Genomic DNA, 22,481 nt, shown 5'->3' on the forward strand with positions numbered 1-22,481 from the left:
GAGTCTCGGCTGAGCCAGGGCCTGGATGACGGGTAGCGAAGACGAGTCTGAGCCTGACGAGGACGTCAGGGCTTAAAGGAGGGGAGATTGTGAGACCCCAGATAGTCCTATATATGAGATATAATAGGGCTAAACTCTCAACCCGGCTTAAGCATTTTGGGTGGTGACAAGGCCCAAGAGGTTAAGAGAGTTAAGCGTGCTAGGACGGGAGTAGTCCTAGGATGGGTGACCCCCTGGGAAGTCAGGGCGTCACATTTAGTTAGTCAACTAAGTTGATAAGTTAAAATATTAATTACTTAATTAATATAAATATTAGTTATTATTTGAATGAACATATTAATTGGTTTATTATTTGATTAGTGATTGATTATAAATAATAAATTATTTGTTCAAGTATTTAATTAAATATATATATTAATTTAATAATTCAAGTGGTTAGTAGATAATTAAATAAGTTAATTAGTTATTAAGTAGCTCATTAGAAACTAATTAATAGAAAATTTTTTAAGAATTTGACTTGTTGAGAATATAATATACTAATTATCATAGTTTAATAAATAAATTATTATTTAAAGAGGAGAATAAAGGACAAGAGTTGCTATTTCATAGGGAGTGAAGAACAGTAATTTTGCTCTCTTAACGGGTTGTTCGAGAATAACACGTTAAGAGAGCAATAGCTTTTTTTTTTTTTTAACCTCGTTTGGTAGAATAAGGAGATAAATTTTTTTATTTCCTGATTATTCCCGAACCAAACGGTACCTTTGAACTTGTTTGGTCTAGCTGATATAATTATAGTGGTTTGAGAAAAAGTTCAACCAAAGGAAAATAATCAAATTAATAAGCAAATCAAAAAAAAAAAGAGTAAAATAATAATTAAAAAAAATAAAAATTTACTCTAGAAGGAGCATCTCCACAGCCTTAGAACTCAAATTAATTAAAAGTCCTTAATCAGTGGGTTTTTGTCTTGTCCTTATTCCAACACAGACATATGCTTTGGCTTCACCCATAAGCCTTTGTTGGTAACTTATATTATTATTATTTATTATTTATTATTTTATTATTCAAATATAAAATATATTTTACTCCAGCAAGATATACAAGGACATAAGTTACCAACACTATGTTGTTAGACTTAAATTATTAGCTTAAAATATTTAGATCTAATTACTACATAATTTCTTTTTTATCTGATATGAGAGACGTCACAAACACCTTCCGTTTAGACCTGACGTTCTCATTAAGTGCAATTCTCGACCGAAAAATCGGTTCTACTACTAAAATATAACAATCGAGCTCGTTATTATTAACTTATTAAGTCCAAATTATTGATATGAAATATTTAAATCTAATTATTACACAGAAAAAAAATTCTATTCAATGTGAAACTATTGAAACTTCACAAGATAATAAAAAAATAGGAAAAAAAACTAATTGAAACTCTTTTCCTTAAACTGTTTATATGGCTGTTTAGATTGTTTTGGGAGGCATATGAAACGATTCGTTGTGTTTTCGGCTATTCTTATAACATTAGAACAGTTCTCGTATTCTTCGCCCACATACACGAATACAAAGAATTAGGAATTATACGGAGCAGCATTTTGACGTAGAGCACTTTTGAGTTAAGTGTCCATTTATGGCCTATAAAACTGTATAACGACATGATACGCTATACTCTAACATATAAAGCCCATCCAACAAAAAATAAAAAGATTACTCCTACTCTCAACCCACATCACCACAGTGCCATGTTGGCCTCTATTACAAGCAAAAAGTAAAAAAAAAAAATAATTACCATCTTTCTTCTCTCTTCATATTAATCCACTGAAATTCTAAGACGAAAGCCTTATTTGTCGTCCTACGGCTCCGCCATCAGGCAGCAAGACGAGAAGAGTTTCAGGCGGATTGCAAATGCTTAAATAAGTGTTGGTAAATAGCAACACCTTTTAGTTATAGCGACACTGCTTAACTGTCACTATAATACTAGCGATTCACACATATACAACACTTTAAAAAGTTTCGGAATTTTAGGCGTAGCATATTTTTGACATATGCTACATTTAAAAAGTGATAAACTATTGAGACGTCCTTTTGTTGTTAGTCGTAACAACATCCTAAATCCTGACCTTTCCTAATTTCTCACGCTCACCGCACTTTCTACTTATACATATCTATGTTTTTTAAATTTTTCGGGCCATTTTGTTAGTTATATATAGGCTCATTGAGTTTTCTCCCCATAAAATGTTTGATTAAATGTCAGGATTATTGGTTTTTTATCATAAGTTTTTTGTCAGTATAATCTAAATATTAGTTTTCTATGAAGCTCTTGACAAATCTAATTTTTTGTCGAGTTCAATAAAGAAAATGCTCTCTCCAACACCAAAACAGTAGATGCAAAACTTCTACACTCTCAATATAATTTACTCATTATCTTATAATCTGCTTTTGTAATACAAAATTATACTTTATGTATTGAAACTAATTTAGTATGAATTGGATTAAGATGCAACTAGTCAACAATACAAAAAAAACTTACAATCTCACCTCCTGTGGTTTCGGCCAGCTTTCCCTTAGTGAATTTGTGGTTTAAATGTATCAATTGTAGTATTCTAGTGATTTTTATTTTTATTTTTACTATTCGATTTCACTAATTTTTTTATAAAATCAGTGCGTACACTCAAAGTTAGAAATAAAAGTACTAAATTAATATCGATAAACCCTAGGTGGGGTATTTGGTAAATTTTTGTTACGAAAAGATAGACCCAACCTCCGACACCCATATGATACTAATATGTGATCAATTTAATAACTATATATACGTTAAGTGCAGAAAGGCGAGAACATAGTAAAGTAGCTATTTCTGAAGTTTAAACACATAATAAACATAAGTCATATATAACAATATCGCTATATATTAGTATATATAGGAGTGGGCTGGTATACTTATAGAAGCCACGCGAGCCGCTCCGGGCTTTCTAAGGTTGTTTATCGATAATGACGAACTATGAATCGACGATCGCCTCCGTTTAGAGGTTGATCTAGAGTAATGAAGTACCTAGAAAATAAATTTTGTGGATTTTTTCGATATTATTTGCCTAAGTGTATCGAAAGGGACTCAAAATACATTACATTCTTAATGCACGTGGTGAGCTGGCTGCAAGTTAAGCACGTTGAGAAATATACAATTTCCACATGATAATTTGAATAGAAAATCTTATATACCGATATAAAACCAAGACCATTAAATCTAAAATTTTAATATCATATACATCAAGTATTTTGTAAGATTTTTATTTTCAAAATTCCAGGTGATTTGAGCCACAGTCGTATCACCAACGTGTGCCAATAATATTGTGACAACTGCCGCAAAATGATTTCTAGATATACTTCAATACTACTAGATCAAGCGTCTTAACGAGCTGATCGTCGCGATTCGAAAGTCGAACATCGATAAACAAAGTGAAAGCACGGAGCCCTCCTGCTTCCAAAGCATCCCTACACGCCTGGCACTAATATTTATATAATAGTATATATACTATATCATATATTATATACTATATTATAATTATAGGAATAGTATATTAATTTATTTTTTTCTTTTTCATACTGACGCACAAATGGATCAACTTCACAAGTAAGGCCTACATCACAATGTTAACCCAATGTCTCTTGAGTAAACCGGGATCAGCATAAGTTCTCATTTTCATGCTCCTCTTAGTTGTTTGTTCCATAAAAGAGAGATTTGAAAGGAGCTATCTGTTTTGACGGCATTTTCTGTGTGGTTGTTGGTTGTTGCTTGTGTTTTTTTTTTTTTTATTTGTCTTTTTATTTCTTCTTTTATTTTTATTTATTTTTGTTATGTGAGCTATTTCTAAACTAAAATTCCGCGTCTTCGTCTAGTCCCAGCTGCCAATTAAGATTAGAAAAGGAAAGAATAGGAAAGGGCACATGGCATTTTATTTGCTCACCATAGTATTTTGTAAGATATATAAGATATTAATTATTATAGTGAATTATTAAGAAATAATTTATTAATAATTTAAATTAAATAAATTAAAAGGTCATATAGTCGATTCAAAATGAAATGCAGTAAAAGTAAGTTCCAAACCTCTTATTCAAAAAAATTATCTAATAATAATATGAATTTGATTTATCTTTGAAAAACCACACAACCTGAAAGTTAAATACAGCACTGAAAAATGGGTATTCCCTTTTACATTATCACAAATAGGGCATAAATAAGTGCTCTTTGCATGACAAATTATTAATTTCATTAAAGAATAAAAAGCTTGTGAACAAAAGCAAAAGCCACATGGAATCACATATAGTTCTCATCATTATGGTTTATTCTTTTTGAGTTATTAAGCACCTTGAGCCAATGATTCCCCTCTCTCTCTCAACTTTTCTCAATATGTTTAACATGAAAAGTGTTGATAAGATACAACTAAACATAACCTCTCTCTCTCTGTAATATGCTTTTTTCATTTTGTTTAACATGAATACAGGTAAATTAATATACCCTCTCTCTCTCTCTCTCTCTCTCTCTCTCTCTACAAGGTAAACATACTCTCTCTCTCTCTCTTTCTCTCTCTCTTCAATAAGCTTTTCTTTGTTTAAGAAAAAGAGTTTGAAAGGCTAGGATTGGTACAAGTAAAGGAAAGCTATGTTGTATCTTGGGCATAGAGAAAGAGTCCAAATATAAAAAAAAACCATGGATGGGGTCACACTTTATTTCCATCACATTTAATTACTTCTCATCTGTTTGGTCTAAGATGCTTAGGTCAAGTATTGACCCCCTTAGCAATTCTAGCACTCATTAGGTACTTATTTATTGAAAAATTTTAAAAAGTGAATTATTAGCCAATTGATCTCAAGATTAGGAGGGCCTTAATTTGAATTAAACAAAGTAGTTAGCCCTAATATGTCGGGTGATCGACTAATCGTCCGACGATAATAGCTCAAAGGAAATGATAATTGGTATAATTGGCTCGAGCTTAGGTTTCAGTATGGAATTGCTTGTCAATCTATTTAGGGTTTAGAATTTGTGATGAGGACACACAAACACTTTTATATTTTGTAATTGATAATTGTAGCTACAAGTAAAAGATAAAAATTTATAAGGATGAAAATTTGAATCTCCAACCTTAAAAAAACTGAGGAAACTTGAGACCACTCAGATACATATGCGTATTATTCGATAGAAACGATCTGATGTCGTCTTAGCAGTAATTGTTTATCTTTCTCTCTCTCTAAATATATTTACAAGTGAACCTCTTATACATTTTAACATTATGTTTTTGTGATGATCCCTTATTATGTGGGAAGTTAACATAAAACCAGCACTAATTAATATGAAAAGCATGTCTACAAATCCAATCTTTTGTTGATCAATAAACACCATTTCCTATGCTTACCTTGTCCTAATTGCTTTGTTGCACAAAGCAAAGCAAGTCAAAGTTGTAAGAGTTTGTGAAAAAGACCAATGCCTTATCTCCAAGGAAATAAAATAAAATAAAATAAAATAATAAGAAAAAAAACAAAGAAAAGTTGAAAATTCTCATCAAATGGCTTGCTTTTAGCCTTTTGTGTATGTGATGATGCAAAGAGAGGCAAGACCAATCTGTTCCCTCCAGAAAGGGAGAATAGACAGATGGGAAACAAGGATTGAGAACACAGAATTGGATTACAGGGTGGCGATTGAATCCACGGCCTCACAAAAAGTAAGAGTTCAGATTTCGCTCTGATACCATATTGTCCAAAAGATCGATTTGATAAAAAGTATTTAAAATTTTTGTCTAAATAGCAAATAAATCTATGAGTGTCTTGCTGATCTGATTGTTCTTTCTGTCAGTTATTTAAAATCAATATCTTATACACACGATCTGCGAAAAATTTTCTTATATGTCACACAATTAACAAATGAAATGCTCATCTTTCTTTCTTTCTTTTTTTTTCTCCTCAATGCAGTAATAGAAAAAAAAAAAGAAAAAAAGAAAAAAAGAAAAAGGGAAAATTGCATGAATTTAATGAGCAAACAAAAGGTAGTTTTGTGATGCTATGAATGATAAATCCTATATAAAAAAAATAAAGAATCCACTTATATTAATTCTAGGACAGTCTGACCTCACCCCCACCTCAAATCCCAACCCATCTCTTTTATTATATAATAAAAGGAAAACTTCAAAAACCCTCATGTGGTTTCGTAGTTTCTCACTTTGTTCCCTTGTGGTTTCGTTTTTTTCTTTTCGGTAGCCCTTTCGTTAATATTTCATTAAATTATATACAAAAAGCTTCAGATACCCATCTAGATTTATCAAATATTCACTTTAGTACCCTTTAAATTTAACTTTATCACTAATTTAAGAAAAAAAATAATGAAATTGATAAGGAAAAGAGAAAAAAGAAACCACATTGGAGCATATTGATACATTTTAAACCACAAAGAAGCAAAGTGAGAAATTATGAAACCACATGGGGGGTTTTTGAAGTTTTGTGTTGCAATTGGACTTGTAAGTGGACCCAAACTCCACTGGCTCTTGAATGGCAACAGTTAGGAGTTAGGCCATGACTTGTACCAAAATTTTGTTTTTGTGTTACACCTGTGATATTTTACTTTTTTTTTTTGGTTTTATAAAAAAGTTTAATATGATATGGTTTTAAAAAATAAAATTTGAAGAGTACTTATTTGAGATAAAAATAGATTGTTGGAGTAGGAAATTCCACATCATTTTTTACTTTTTGTACCTCTAGGAAGACATAATGGTGTAATAGTCCATTTGGAAATAGAATAAGTAATAAAAGATAATCTATGTTTTCTTATCCAAATCAAACTATATATATAGAGCAGGGTTGCTGTACTCATAAGTTATTTTTAATAATAGAGCTTCCGAATCGATAATTCGTATCATTAAATATGATTTAGAGCATTTGAAACTTTTAGAAAATAAATTTCGTAACTTTTCAAAATTATATTAAAATCAATCAAGTGGGCATAAAACGAATCGAACGACTTTTCAAAAATAGAGGATGGGATACTTCAACTTAAAATCGGAGCTATTGATCATTATTTAGATAGTAATAAAATTTTTCAAATATTCAATCGATATCGATTTTTTTACACTGTTAAACTAGCAAATATTCCATACCGACTGTGAAAAATTATCAATCTTGAGATTTTTTAATCGTAAAGTAAATGATGTCAAAAAAAATTATGAAACTAGATTTTTAGAAGTTTCAACTTTCAAAAGTTCTAAATAATATTTAACGGTATGAATTGTTGATTCGGAAACTCTATTATCGAAAGTAGGAAGGCAATTATACTCATAACAGTATAGTAGCAGGACTTCTATATATATTTATCATGCATGATAATTGTAAGTTTTCATTTCCTTGAGTGGGAGAAACCATACTTTTTTTTTCTTTTTTTTTTGATCAAAGACTCAACCAATTTAATTATTCTACATGCATTTCAAATATTTCAGTTTAATTCACATTTTGAATTGAACCAATTTTTTTATAAAAGATTAATTAATAAAGCATGGAATTGTTCTACCAACCTTTGTGCAAAGGTGAGCACAAACAGGGTGGCAAAGCCATTGAAAGGGGGGAGATGTTAATTTGTAGCTCAGAGGGGGATTTTATTTTATTTAATTTAAAGCATGATGATGAGAAATCCAGTACTAAGAGAGTAAAGTTATTGGTACCTTGAATATATCTAAAATTTTCTTAATAAGTCAGTTTTATATATGTCGCAGCTACGATAGAGTGTAACGCTATATTAGAAACGGCAATATAAAAATGCGCGTAATAAGTTTTCTTGGGGTGGGATTATAGATAAGAGTGTTGAGTTTTTAGTTTTTGGACTAAAAATCGACTTTTAAGTAGGATTTTGATGTCCAACTGAAATATCTTATTTTAATTTTAACATTTTAAGATAAATTATTAATCATCATTTGTATAAAACTGGCTTATCATCCGTATTTGTCAGGGTGTTTCAAGAAGAATATGTAGCATTAGCCATCATTAAAAGCAAAAAGCCAAAGAGCACATGGCCCTAGCTGGAGGGAGAAGCCCTTAATTTGCTGCAGAGTCAATGGGGGGTGCATTAAACAATATAATTACAAGGACAGGAAAGTGAAAGGGTGGTGGGGAGAAGAGCTTTTTTTTTTTTTTTTTTTTTTTTTTTTTTTTTTTTTTTTTTTTTGGTAAACTTTAAATATGGTTTATATAGTTTTACACTTTTTCACTTTAGTATTTTATAATCTAAAATATATCACTTTAGTATTATGTGATTTTATTTTTTTCTTTTCGTCCGTGCCTCCGTTAGCTCTCCACTAAATTATATACAAAAAACTTCAGATACACATCTATGATTTATCGAATATTTACTTAAGTATTCTGTAGTTTACTGAATTTTTATTTTAATATCCTGTGATTTTAACTTTATCACTGATTTAATGAAAAAATTAATGGAGAGGATAACGAAAAGAGAGAAATGAAATCACAAGATACTAAAGTGAGAAAGCACGAAATCACAGAGATGATGTTTGAAGTTTTTTTTTTTTTTAGATAAATTAGAAAATTCTCTTATAAATATCTTTTTTTTTATTTTTCCTTCCTAATTTTTAAAAATCTATTTTTTACTTTTCTTAACATTTCAAGTTGTTGCAGTTAGCCTCCCTCCATCAATATTACATTACTATTCCGTCTATTTCGTATAATTTATATCAAAAACTGACAAAAAGTTAGTAAAAATTATTATTTTTTTTACAGAAAAATAAGAATAATTTGGTCATTTTATTCTCTCCATTAACATCGTATTCTTCTAAAATTATTTCTAAAATTTTAATATGGTAAAATATAGATTTTTAAAAGCCAAAAAAAAATAAAAAAATAGATATTTACAAAAAAAAAAAACTTTGTAATTTCTTTTTTTTTTTTTCAGGAATCACACAATCACATTATGTGACCCCTCCTGTTATCATCCCCATGCTTTGTTTATGCATATATATATATGCACCTACCATTATTAGCAACCAGTGTAAAAACCTTTAAATAAATAAATAAATAAATAAATAAATAAATAAAAGAAAACATAGGATTCTTTTATGCAGAGCATGAAGGGGGTCAGAGCACATCTGACAAGGCTTGCTGTTTGTCTTCCTCCACTGTCCCCCATGCCCAATATCTTCATCCCATTTATGATCAACCAAATCAATAATATTTTTTCTTTTTCTAATTAAAATAAAATGCCTCATATGGTTTGATTGCTTGGTTTATGTGTTTGATTCATTAATAAAAAGTTGATGGAATTTTATGGTTTATTTGGTCCAACTTCTGGAGCAGCTTCTTCACTTGAAAAAGTCAAAAAAATTTAAAATTTTGCTGATGTGAATTATAAATTATTGATATATACTGATTTTTGAAACATATCAAGCCCAAACTAACTTCTACTACACATGTTAGTACATCAGCGACACTAAATATATAAGAATTTTATGAGACGGCCAACCAACCTTTCAAAATTTAAATTTTATGACTCTACCGTACAATCAAATGGTACTAAATTGTATTAACGGAGGAGCAGACGAAAAAAAAACAATGAAACTACAAGATCCTAACTCGATTAATACACTTTAAACCCATATGATACTGAAGTGAAAAAACACGAAACCACGAAGATAATATTTAAAGTTTACCCAAAATAAAAAAAAAAAAATAAAACAACAACAACAACTACTACTATGGCCAAATTAATAGCAACAAGACAATTCATGCTCCAAGACAATTCATGCTCCATTTTATGACAGAACCAAACAAAGATGGCCAAGAAATACTTGTACCAGTGCTAGTACTAAGGCATAAAGAGAAACCTCCCCCTCACCTGTTGTCATCACATCACCACAATCCCATGAAAAGCAGTAAGAGAGAATGATGAGGCACACAGTTTACACTTTTCCTTAAAATGGCAGACCACCATGATTTAAAGCCAGGCAGCAAAATATGAATTTACTGCACAACAGAGCTGACAGCACCAGACAAAGATACTCAGCAAGAAAATTGACAGGAAGATGCCTTCTTTAAAGAGCTGCTCAAAATACAAACACATTTGATAAAAGAGAATCCATACTAGAGAACAATGTACAACACAATTTACAGAGGGATTTTTTTTCTCATTTTTTTTCCTTTTTTTTTCTTTTTTTTTCCCCACCCACACCCCCTCAAAAACCATGTCTCTTGAAAACTATCTCACAAAACAAACTCTCTTTTACTCAAAAACAAATTATATAATCTTAACCCAGAAATAGAGAAAAAAGAAACAAACCAATTAAAGAACAAACACAGTGACCAACCAAACTGTTCCTAGAACTTGGCTCTCTCTCTTTTATTGTTTTCTCCCTTCATAGATCTCAAATTGGGGTTTTTTGTTGTTGTTGTTGTTGTTGTTGTTGTTGTGAATTTGGTCTTCATGTAGATTCGGCGGAGCTTCGGGTCTTGGATCGGTAGAGGAGCTTCTTCTTCTTGGAGGTGGGGTTGTCGATGATGAGGACGACTTTCCCGGCCTCGCCGGTTTTGAAGGTGCCCTTTATGACCGCCTCGTCGCTCGCCGCCAGCTTCCTCGTCTTCTGCACGATCACGGTGTAGCCGTCCTCCGCGTCCGGCACGAACTCCGCCCCGTAGCTCACTTCCCATCCGAGAACTCGGATTTCCCACACAAGGGTGGAGTTCTGCCGAGATATATGTCAGAATTAGAGGACAGCGAAAACTTACAAACTGAACAGATAACATATCCAATACCGATCAAACACATGCCAACAATACGTAATTCACTCACATGTCTAAGAGATATATATACAACTAGATTTCTACGAGTAAAGTGCAAAATGCGATATGATATAATCCAGGACGATCGAAAGTTTTTTCAATTGATTTAGGGGGTTTGAAGGCGGAATCGTCGAACACCACCAACCTCAGGAACGGGAATATCGATGGTTTGCTTAGACGAGGGCTTGAGGACGGTATCGGCAACAGCATCGGCAGTGGTGAAATCGGGGTCGTTCTCCTTGGCGAGGCCTCCGAATTGAACCGGGACTTGTTCCGGGGCGATGTACCTAAGATGCAAAACGAAGCATATAATAATAATCGGAATTGGAGCATCATCAGGCGAAACTTGCGAGAAGTGAGAAGGACGAAAGAGGCGCGAACTACTTGAAGAGGGTCTCCGCGGATTTGGAAGGGCCGGCGAAGACGAACTTGCTCTTGGTCCTCTGCGTGAAGAACGGGCTCATCATCCGATTCACGGCGAGGTACCACCACGGGACATTGATGAACAGCTACACACGGAGATCAGTCACAACCCATACAATTACTACTACGAGCTAATATCATTGCCAAAAATGTATACGAATTCGAATTGGATTGCAATTCACCACTAAAAATCGAATCTTGCTGGATGGAAACAGTTCATCAGAAAACAGAGCATGGAATCAAAAGAAAAAAAGCACGGCTTTTTGGGCAATTGCGAGGGGAAATGGGAATTGGAAATGGGAATTGGGATTGGTTGAAGGAAAGATGAGACCTTTTTGGCGATGAACTCGGGGTAATTGTCCTGGAGGAGAGTGAGGGCCTGGCGCGTGACCTGGCGGTGCTTGCCGAGGCGGGGGGAGTTCTTGAGATCGGTGACCTGGACCATGGAGCAGACGCCGGCGGGGGAGAAGTCGAGCTGGGAGCGGATGCCGCGCTCGAGGTACTGGATGCGCCACTTGAGGAAGCGGTCGCGCTTGTCGTCGTCGCCGAAGGCCTTGTCGTAGAGGTCCTTGCTTTGGAACTCGCCGTAGACGTTGTAGCAGACGGGGTGGCCCTCGCGGTCGGCGCCGCGGGTGAAGACGACGCGGTCCATCTCCGGGAGGCCGAGGTCGGCGTCGAGGAGGGCGTCGATGCCGAAGCGCTTGCGCCAGAGCACGGCGCTCCGGAGCATCGCCATGGCCTCCGCGGGCTTGTAGTCGCGGGCGCGAAGGAACTTGAGCAGCACCGCGTCCGACCGCTCGTCGCCCACGATCGGCACCCCCCATATCCGCACCTCCTCCTCCGCCGCCTCCGCCGCCGCCGAGGCCTCTGTTTTGGTCTCTGTTTTGGTCTCCGTTGCTTCCTCTGCTTCGGGGGCGGGGGCGGCGGGGGCGGGGACGACGGTCTCTTCGATGGCTTCGACGGTCTTGGCGCCGTCGTCGTCGACGACGACGAGCTCCACGGCCTTCTCCTCCGCCGGAGGCGGAGGAGGCGGCGGCGGCGGGGCGGGCTCCTCCGGCGCGGGCTTGGGAGGCTCCGCCCCCTCCTCGTCGGCTGGTTTGGGTGCTTCGGATTCGGGGGGTTTGGGGGCGTCGTCTTTGGCGGGGGGTTCGTCGGGGGCCTCCGAGGGCATTGGGGGGCGCGTCCTCCGGCGCGGGCGGGGGCGGGCGGGGGCGGCGGGGGCGGGGCGGGGGGAGGGGAGGGAGAACTCGTTGTTGCGAGGGCGCGGCGACGACTGCTTGAGCTCGTCGAGGGCCTTCTTCTCCGGGTCGGCGAGGTCGGAGACAGGTGCTTCTCCTCCTTGAACGACACCGACTGCGGCATCGCCTCCGCCTCCGCCTCTCGCTCCGCCGCGGCCAAAGGCGCCTCCTTTTCGGCTCCCTCCGCCTCCTCCAATCTCCACCGCCGCGGACTCAGTGAGCTCCGCCTTCTCCTCCGGCGGCGGCGGCGCCTCCTCGGTGACGACCACCTCCTTGGGTTGCGCCGTGGGCTCGGACGCCGTGGGTTGGGTCTCCTCCGCCATGATTCGCAAAAAAGAGAACTTTTTTACAGAAACAGAGCCTCAGAGAGAGAGAAAGAGAGAGAGAGAGAGAGAGAGGGATAATTATTAGGGTTTGGTAGAGGAGGAGGAGGTGCTGGGAGGAGGAAGAGAGGGGTTTATAAAGCAGTGTAGAGAGAGAGAGAGAGAGAGAGAGAGAGAGAGAGAGAGAGCGAGAAAGAGAGAGAGAGAGTGCTTTGTGTTGTGTTGTGTTGTGTTGTGTTGTATACTTGTATTGTGAGGTGTTGTTGTTCATAGAGGGGGAGTGGGGCCCATTTCCACTGTTTAGAGATAATTGAAGAGATTGAGAAAATTAAGCAAGGAATCATACCCTAGTTAGTAGTAGTGACATAATATTTCAATTTAATTTTGGGTTATTAAAATTATTACAATTATATTATTGCTATACTATAATTTTTAAGTAAATTTTTTTTTTTATATTTACGCACAACTACTATATGCACATAAAATTATATTATTTCTATAATTGAAGAAAATGGTTGGCGCTACTCATTATTTACAAAATCTCGAATTAGCTTTTGACTCGATCATTTATCACTCCATCCCTTAAAGAGTGCAGACACAGTATTCACAATTTTGATTGTGACTCGGCATAACTAGCCTCACGCCATTTGTATCATTTGTCGGATCGTTAATGCTAACCATTAATCTCAAACGATCGAACTATTAAAAATACGCAATTAATTTACTTAAAACGTAGAAATACAGCGTACACGGATTTTGATTGTGACTTAGTCCATCTAGCCTCACGATAGGAACACGACTTGGCCTAATCCAGCCTTCCACCATTCCGAACATAACTTGCTCCTATCTGACATCTTGCCATAGGGCAAAATACTGTTCCCTTTAAACCAATAGTACGTTAGACATTTGATACGAAGGCATAGCATTTTCCAATCTAATTTAAATTTAGATGACTTAATTAGTAGCGTTGGTAATTGCTTCTCATTAATCCTAGATCAAAAATTTATAAAAAGTTTGTTATTTTTCTTTTGAAATGAGTGTGTAAAATTATGAAATTTTAATTTCATAATGATCGTGATCTATATAAGCAATCATGATTTTAATAACGTTGTCTTAGCTTATTAAATTAAAATTAATAAAGGTTTGGCTTAATTAAGAACCTAATAGCCAAAAAGAAAATATTTAGAAAAGCAATATATTAAAATATTTTGGTATTTTTTCTATTGCAAAATTAAAAGTATTAAAATAGAGTTTACGTTTTATGGTCCTCCATTATATGTATATTGAATACTTTTAAAAATAGTTATTACTAAAAAGTATAAATAAAAGCTAAAACTACTTTTACAAGCAAATTAATGCTACAATTTTTTTTTTTCATGATTATTATTCTACTAATTTACCTAAAGAATTATTATTACTAATTTTCATGATTAAGAATATTCCTAACATTAATCCATTCATGTCACACCTAAGCAAATGACATATATTTTTTTAATTTATGTTAGTGATAATAATAAATAATAATAATAAATAATAATAATAATAATGATGGTAAAAAATTTAGAGAGTTGTTCCACGTCGATCGACATCAGCGGTGTCGTCGCCGGCACGCAAATTAAGGCAAGAATTAAGACGAAATTATTGCCTGCACCCGGTGTATACGTACGGCTCATGCGCCGTGAATATTTACGCGAAACAACCTTTTATTTTTAAATACTTAGGCAAAATAAAGAATAAAGAAAATCACCATATAAATACTCATTTTCTTAATTTTTATATTTTGAATTTCAAAAAACATATATGTTGCTCTTTAAAAATTTTAAATTGATGCATTTAATTTACGACAGTTAGGATTTGTTACTATTTTGTCAATTACTTATAATTTTTACCCAAAAACATCTTTAAAAATAATAAAAATATACCGACAGTCCCTAGAGCAAGTGACAAAGGACTTGATGGTTGGTACCCGAGATCCAAGTTCGAATCCTAGTTGATTCATATTTCCAGCTAAATTTATTTCTAAATGAAATAAACGAAGCTACAGGGTAGTGTGCTACCTATATCTCAAAAAAAATAATAATAATGATATATATTATATTTTTTATTATATAATAAGTAAGAAAATTTTGGTCATTTCACCCTTTTCATTAATACTATAACTCTTTCAAAATATTTGCGAAACTCAAAATAAAGATTTTGAAAAGTCGGAAAAGAAGAGTAAAAAATATAAATATTTACACAGAATTTTCCGTATTTTAGCATACCAAAAACCCTTCTTGTACTTTATGTCTCTATTATGTATCTCAAATATTCTCCTCCATAAAACTTTTAAATAANTTCTCTCTCTCTCTCTATATATATATATTAACAATCCCTTTGACTTTTAACTTCTTCAAATTAAATAATTTTTGTCAGTCAAATTCAGAATTTGAAATCTCCATTGTGACGAAGTATGAAATTGTGTAATACGTAAGAGGCAAGTACTATATAGTTTGTGAATCAATTGGATTAAATGCAGCCACTTTTAGGGACAAAAATTTTATGGGCACCGTGCCCAAACAATTTGTTTGGGCACGGTGCCCAGATGGGCGCTGTGCAGCGACGCCCATCCGCACCCTCCCTTCCCCCTCTCTTTCTCTCTCTTCCTAAAAACCGAGCCCACTATTTTTTTTTTTTTTTTGAGGAAGTGTTAACAATAATAATGTGGCAGGATTTTTTGACATTAGAAATGCTTGAATTTATGATTCCCATTTGAATTTTAGTATTTAAAGGTGCATTTGAAGGAGCTTAAATAGGCTTTTAGATGTGCTAGTTTTATATATAGCCTATAAAATTAACAAAAAAAAAAAATCCTATCAAAAGGGCTTATTGAGGTAGAACTTGAGTGCAGAATTAATTAACTTTATTTAAATGTTTTATATGAGAAAATATTTTGAGACACGAATAAATGTGGAGCGGAGTATTTAAAATTAAGCCGAAAACTTAAAAAGATTTTGAACAGCTGTTAGAAAATAGTATTTTTAAGACATTAATTCAACATTCTTTGTCTCGTCTGTACTAGAGAGTTTTTAAGGCTCGAGACACTAAATTGAATTAAATATTATGATATTTAAAAACTTAAAAATTTAGTGAAATTCAAACTTAAGAATACTCACTTTATAGATTGTCATGAGTTGGCGTTTATGTACATTTTTTTTTTAGAGAGAGATAGATAACATAATATTCGTTTCGTTTATTTCATTTAGAAATAAATTTAGTTGGAAAGTGAATTAATTAGAATTCGAAACTTGGGATTCCGGATACCAACCACTAAATCTTTTGCTACTTGCGCTAGGGACGATCGGTCGTACAAATTTATTAAAACATCAATTATAAGTTTCTTCTAGGAATCTAACGCATTTCTCTATGAAAAGTTATAAGTTTTTAATATATATATATATATATATATATATATATATATATAATATATATATATATAAATATATTATAGTTAGAGCGCTAGGCTGGTATACTATCGGTAGCACGGAAGCCTCCTCGTCTCCGTGCTATCAAGTTGTTTTCAATGATGCGGCTTTCAAATCGACGATCAGCTCCATTCGACTTGATATATACTATTGAAAGTATTTAAAAACTAAATTTTATAATTTTTCGGCACCATTTACCTATCAAACGAGTAGCCTAAAAATGAACAGCTGAAAATAAAAATTTTATAAAAAATGATGATAAAAAACTTGAATTTAAGATCGGAGATACTAATCTTATTCTAAATAGTAAAAAAAATTTCTATAAAAATTTCATCAAATTTGGATTATTTTGCACCGTTAAATTTATAAATGCATCACATCTACCATTAAAATTATCAATTTTGAGATATTTTGATCACTATCCAAATGATGTCGAAAAATTACCAGCCTAGATCTATATATTTTATATTCTGATTTTGAAATTTCTATAGTACAATTTTACGAGTGCGGTGTACGGTGCACCAAATGCATGGATTAATTTCTTCTGGACAATATTATGTATATCTTTACATTTTTGTGGTTCTACGTGCCTGTTATATGTATTCTAAAATAAGAACGTTACAAAATTATAATAAATTATAATAATCATAACAAAAGTGATTATCTCAGGGATGAATAATTAGATTTTGCTTTGTTGTTGTTGTTATTATTATTATTATTACATGGGGAGGACGTGGTTTCGTGCCAAATTATATTTTGTCACGTTATGTTTTGGAGCAAGTATTGATGATAAATATATACAATTATTCTATCCTATATTATATTTTATTAAATTTTTATTTTTGATATTATATTTTTTTTTTTTCGATCCAGTCAATTATTTGTTTTTCAATCCATACACTGTAAAAAAATAAATTTATAATTTTAGATAATAACGGTTAAAAATACTTAGTGAAAATCATAGAGCATAGTTTCGCTAAATTTTATTATTTTCCTACTGTTTAACTAACACTTTATAATAAATTGTTAGATTTATTTAAAATAATAAATAAATAGTAATATAGAGATTGGGAAAGAAAAAATAGTTTAGTAATATCTATTAAAAAAGAAAATACTACAAAATAAAAAAGCAAAATAAATTTAAAATACATTGTAAAAAATGGATTAAAAATATAATAATACGTTGGTATCTTTGAAAAAAAAAAAAGACTTATATAATGCAGCAAACGAAAATAACACTAACGTATAATATAATAGAGTGCAATTAAGTCATAAATAAATAATAATATTTAAATAAAAGGATAGTTAATGTACCTTAATTAAAACCCTTCGTTGTTAGGGTCTTCTTATTCTTTCATTATTATGTGTATCATTAATTATTTCCTATAAAATTTTTAAAATACTTTAATTTTTTGTAAATTTTTAGTAATATGTATATATCACTGTAAATTTCATAAACTTTACAAAAATCGCCTTTGATCAGTCAAAAAAAAAAATCTAATATTTTATTTGGTTGTTTTTTTTTCTTTTCTTTGGATGATGCACAAAGATTATTGCTATGAACTGATGAAGGTTAAAAACATATAAAACTTATCTAAATTATGGATAATTTTGATTTGGTTATTCAATTTTTTATAATTTTAATTTTATTATCTAATTTTTTAATTCGTTTTACTCGAATCAACCAACAACAATTTTGACTTTAAAATTTAAATATATTGTTTACTTTTACAGATTTAATTAATATATTTTTATGCAATGCTCGCAACTATAAATTCATTAAAGTAAATAATTAATAATTAATTTTAGAGCAATGTTTCAATACACCATAAGTATTAAAATCAAACTCTTAATTAGTAAAGGGTATAGTTGGATCCTTTATCCAAACATAAAATAACCTAGCTATTGAACAGGTTACTGATTTGAATTAGTTAATATGACAATATTGAAAAAAAAATAGTATTATACCAAATTTGTTAGCTTCCTATGATATTAAATATCTTATTTAGTTTTGTTACTTACCAAATTAAATAATACCCAATTTGTTAAGAATCCAAATCAAAAAAATATTGAATTTAAATTTAAGTTTGGAAGTTGGTATTGTAATGTAAAATTTTTAATTTTAAAATTTATATTAAACTTTTAAATTTTGAATCTACATTGTACTTTGAATTTGAAAGCCAACATTTANAGCTTCCTATGATATTAAATATCTTCTTATTTAAAATTAAAATTTTGAATTTGAACTGAAAGTTTTATTTTAAATTTGTGTTTTATATTTAAAAGTTGAATTTGATTTATAATTAAGTTTTTTACGTTGCTTTGCATTTAAATTTACAGCTAAGTTGTAATTTGAATTCCAACTATCGTTGTAGGTATTTGAGAATGTTATAGTATTCTCAGTTGAATTAAACCGGTTTTGTAGACCAAAATATTTTTCTAAGACCAAAAAACTCTTTAAATAGATATCTCGTGAATAGTACCTATGCCTGAATAGTAGGTCGATCGTCTCTAAAATCATATTATATCTCAACCATTTATTTTAAAAAATAAATGGTCAAGATTTACATGCATATGGTATATTAAAGTATTATTCTTAATTTTATAATCAAAAGTATCGTTAACTAACTCAAATCAAACAAATGAAAAGATAGGTATTAAAATCAAAATTTTAAATAATTAGGTAGCCCATAATAATGGTCCATAAATTAGAAAAATTTTGAACATTTTTATCTACTCTTTAACTCATATATATTAGACAATTTCAAATTCATGTGAGGTTATGGTGCAATATTTAATTATCTTTATAGATTTAGTTAGTGTATTTTGTACCATTCTCGTAATTATAAATTTATTAAAATAAGTGACTGCAATTTTAGAATTAATGTATTATTAACTGACTTAAATTAATTTATATTAAAACTATTTAGATCATAAAATAAATTTTTTTAATATTGGATAAATTAATTTTCCGCCTAATTTATAAATCACGTAATCGGTAAATTGTTCGCGGTGCATGGGGGCGTGTGGGGGTCAGGGAACCGCCTCACGAGATGCTGCCACGTGGACAACCGAGGATCTTAAAATCGTCCTGGAGATGCCACGTGTCCTTCGTGATCACATTGAAGTTCGACGGCGACGCGCCGTTAGTTCTAACGGAACGGTACAAAATTATTGGAAGCACCGGGTGTATAAGTACATACAACCATACACCAGCAAAAATTTTGGGGGGATAATTCCCATGAGTAAGGATGAAAATCGGGCGGATTCGGACGCGGATTCGGGTGCGGAAGGGTCTGGATCCCTGTCTTATTTTATTTCTCTTACGAATTAATCTTAATCCTATTTATGATCCCAACTTATCACTTATCGCTGTATTCGCTGCAGATCAGAGCGGGAGCAGATTCTTTAAGAATTTTTGTCGGATAGGGACGGACAGAGGAAGAAAAAGGTATCCGCCTCTCGCTTCATCGACATAGCGGATAGGTGTGAATTCGGGACCGGTTATAATTTTCTATATCTTTTGTTCTTATTTACTATTCTATTCGATACAGATCAGAGCGGGAGCTTCACCAATCCGAATCTATTTGCATCCCTAATCCCACAGCGACAATCTTAGCAAATTTTGTTTTTTCATTATATCCTACATGCAGAACCTATGATCTATAATAAAAGTTTCAAATTTAGAATTTAACTTATTAGGTGTGTAGGAAAATATTAATAGCCAAATTAAAGAGCAAAAATTACATAGGTTTTTTTCATACCTTTTATGCTGCGATCGACTCTCGTAGCAAATTAACAACGAAAAAGAACAACGTGCGAGGCAGATTCTTGATAAATCAAACAGTTGGTAAAATAAGATGAGATCCGATCATGGTAATGAAAATCTATATAATTTTTATGCTTTGATTTGGTTATTAATATTTTTCTACAATGGTATCAGAGCCAAATTAAAGCGCAAAAGTCACATAAATTTTTTTTCAAGATGCATTCTATAAACAATTGAAAATCATAAATTTTAAATATTAAGTTTTTATAAATCTTTTTTTTTTTTTTTGGNAATTTTTTTTTTTTTTTTTGGGTAGTTGAGTATTAAGACTACTTGATGTTTTCCTCTGGAATTTCCTACTGAAAAGATATCAAATGTAGCCCCAGATTTATATCTTTAAATAATTTTTTTTTTCTGTTGTTGATTATCAAGATTACTTGATATTTTCCTCCGGGATTTACTATTTATGATATTAAATAATTATTTGTGGTGAAAATTTATACTATCAAACAATGTTTCTCAACATTACATTTTAGAAACTTAATTTTGCTCCTTAAAATTGTTCCATTTAAAATGACTAATGTTTAATTAAATACTACAAAAAAAAATGTTTTATACGATGTTTTTAAGACGATACTTTATTCTAGCGTCTTCAATATTTGGCATGTGACGACACTATGATTAAGCATCACCAATAAACATATTTTTATTAAATACTGATAATAATTTTAGACGCTATATTAAAGTATCGGTATATTTATCCCGACATATTTACTTAACGACTCCTTACTCGATGCTTTTATAAGCGTCGGGATTATTCTTGCTTACATTTTAAAACATCATTAGTTATTGCTCTTAAGTACAAGATTTGTTGTAGTGAAAGCATATATATTAGTTTTAATTAACTATTCCTACTCAAAATCCCAACAACTACATGGTCCTAATACTTTATAGTATCACATATGGACTTTAAATTCTATTAATGAATCTTAGCTTAGCTTAGAGCAACTCCATTAATTTCATTCTACACCAATGCAACAAAGTTTTATGGGACAAAACTTTGTTTATTAAATTTTTATTAATATAAGTTGTAAAGAAGCTAGGAGAACAATGATTGAGTGTTGGGTTTGAGAGAATTTTTTTAAGATATGATGTGATACATTAAAGTGACAATATAATATATGTTGGAAACTTACATATGGAAGCCATATATATCCAGCTGTTCTTAGTTGGACTTGTGTAATCCAACACATTAAGCTCATATATTCCTCTTTCTCTCTCTAAAAAAATAAATCCAAAAATATAAGCAATGATAGAAAAAAAATAAAAGATTTGAGTTTTATGTTTGGTCCTATTTCTCAAACTTTTAATTTGCCAAAATTTTTAATTCAAATATTTTAAATTATTACAATCAAATTTCACAATCTAATAAAGTTGCATGAATAACAATGTATTACTAATATTATAATAATAATATAACAGTGTTCTGGTTGAAGACTGATAATGATTAAGATGCTATATCAGCCGTACATCAGCATTTAGTAAATTAAATTGAATTATAAGATTTTTTTATAGCAATCTAAATATTTTGAACTGAAAATTATAATAAATTAAAGTTTGAGAACCTCATAATGTGAAGATCAAAATGTATAATTTAGCCATAAAAAAGAAGATGTATACTTCATCAAAAACAAAATACTACAAATAAAATAAAGATGATATGCCAACCTTGGGAATCAAAGGGGGATTAATTAATATGACAAGAGATGGTGACACCCACATCATAGGCTTTTTTGTCAAATTTGATTGGGTCAATTTATTAGTGGGTCCCAAAACCAACCAATCATGTAGGCCTCCCCTCATGGTGTGGTCTCTTCATGTATATCTCTTACCCATTTGTCCATTGGCTCTATCTTCTTATCTACCTACTGCTTTGCCCTTTTTTTATTAAATGTTGGGAGATTCTTGTATTTGAAGAGGAGGGGTTTTTGCATTTTATTTTATTTTGCCCCTTCAAATTTTTTTTTTATAAATAGTCATAACAAATTTATATTTATATACATAGCCCACTCTTTGCCACGTGAGTCAGATTAGCAATTTTAAGTTAAACATGATAATTGAATAATTATATTCATATTAATACTTCAGTATCTTTTTTTAATTTAGAAATAATAATAAATATAAAAGATAATATGGTGATTCAATTACCGTATTTAAACACGATGATTGGATCACAGTGTTCAACTTAAAAACACCACCTTAGTGTTCACGTGGCAAATAGAGGGCTATTTATGTAAATATAAATTTGTTTGAATTATTTATAGAAATTTTTTTGAGGGGACTAAATATAAAAAAAAACTTTTTTATTTGTTGTTGCATGGGTTGGTGAGCAAAGCTGCCAGGTGGGCTTGCTATAATGCTAGAGAACTAGAAGAATATCTCA

General features: G+C 32.3%; 1 protein-coding gene and 1 pseudogene across 1 annotated transcript; both read right to left on the reverse strand.

Annotated features, from left to right (window-relative positions):
- On the reverse strand, positions 10,057 to 12,437 carry LOC109715232 (patellin-5-like). Its single transcript, XM_020240146.1, has 4 exons — positions 11,576 to 12,437; positions 11,206 to 11,330; positions 10,967 to 11,108; positions 10,057 to 10,724 (listed from the first exon to the last, which is right to left on the reverse strand). The coding sequence occupies exons 1-4, from the start codon at positions 12,413 to 12,415 to the stop codon at positions 10,464 to 10,466; spliced, it is 1,368 nt and encodes a 455-aa protein (XP_020095735.1). The 5' UTR covers positions 12,416 to 12,437; the 3' UTR covers positions 10,057 to 10,463.
- On the reverse strand, positions 12,440 to 12,946 carry LOC109714953 (annotated as a pseudogene).

The sequence above is a fragment of the Ananas comosus genome, linkage group 1 (assembly GCF_001540865.1).
Source record: "Ananas comosus cultivar F153 linkage group 1, ASM154086v1, whole genome shotgun sequence".
NCBI lineage: Eukaryota > Viridiplantae > Streptophyta > Magnoliopsida > Poales > Bromeliaceae > Ananas > Ananas comosus.

What these genes read in the sequence shown, in the direction of transcription:
- LOC109715232 (XM_020240146.1), bottom strand. Translation starts at nt 12,415, where the DNA reads ATGCCCTCGGAGGCCCCCGACGAACCCCCCGCCAAAGACGACGCCCCC. An exon ending in TCCGCGGAGACCCTCTTCAA is followed by an intron (nt 11,109 to 11,205) that starts GTAGTTCGCGCC and finishes TTTGCATCTTAG; the next exon opens with GTACATCGCCCCGGAACAAG. An exon ending in TCGATATTCCCGTTCCTGAG is followed by an intron (nt 10,725 to 10,966) that starts GTTGGTGGTGTT and finishes ATATCTCGGCAG; the next exon opens with AACTCCACCCTTGTGTGGGA.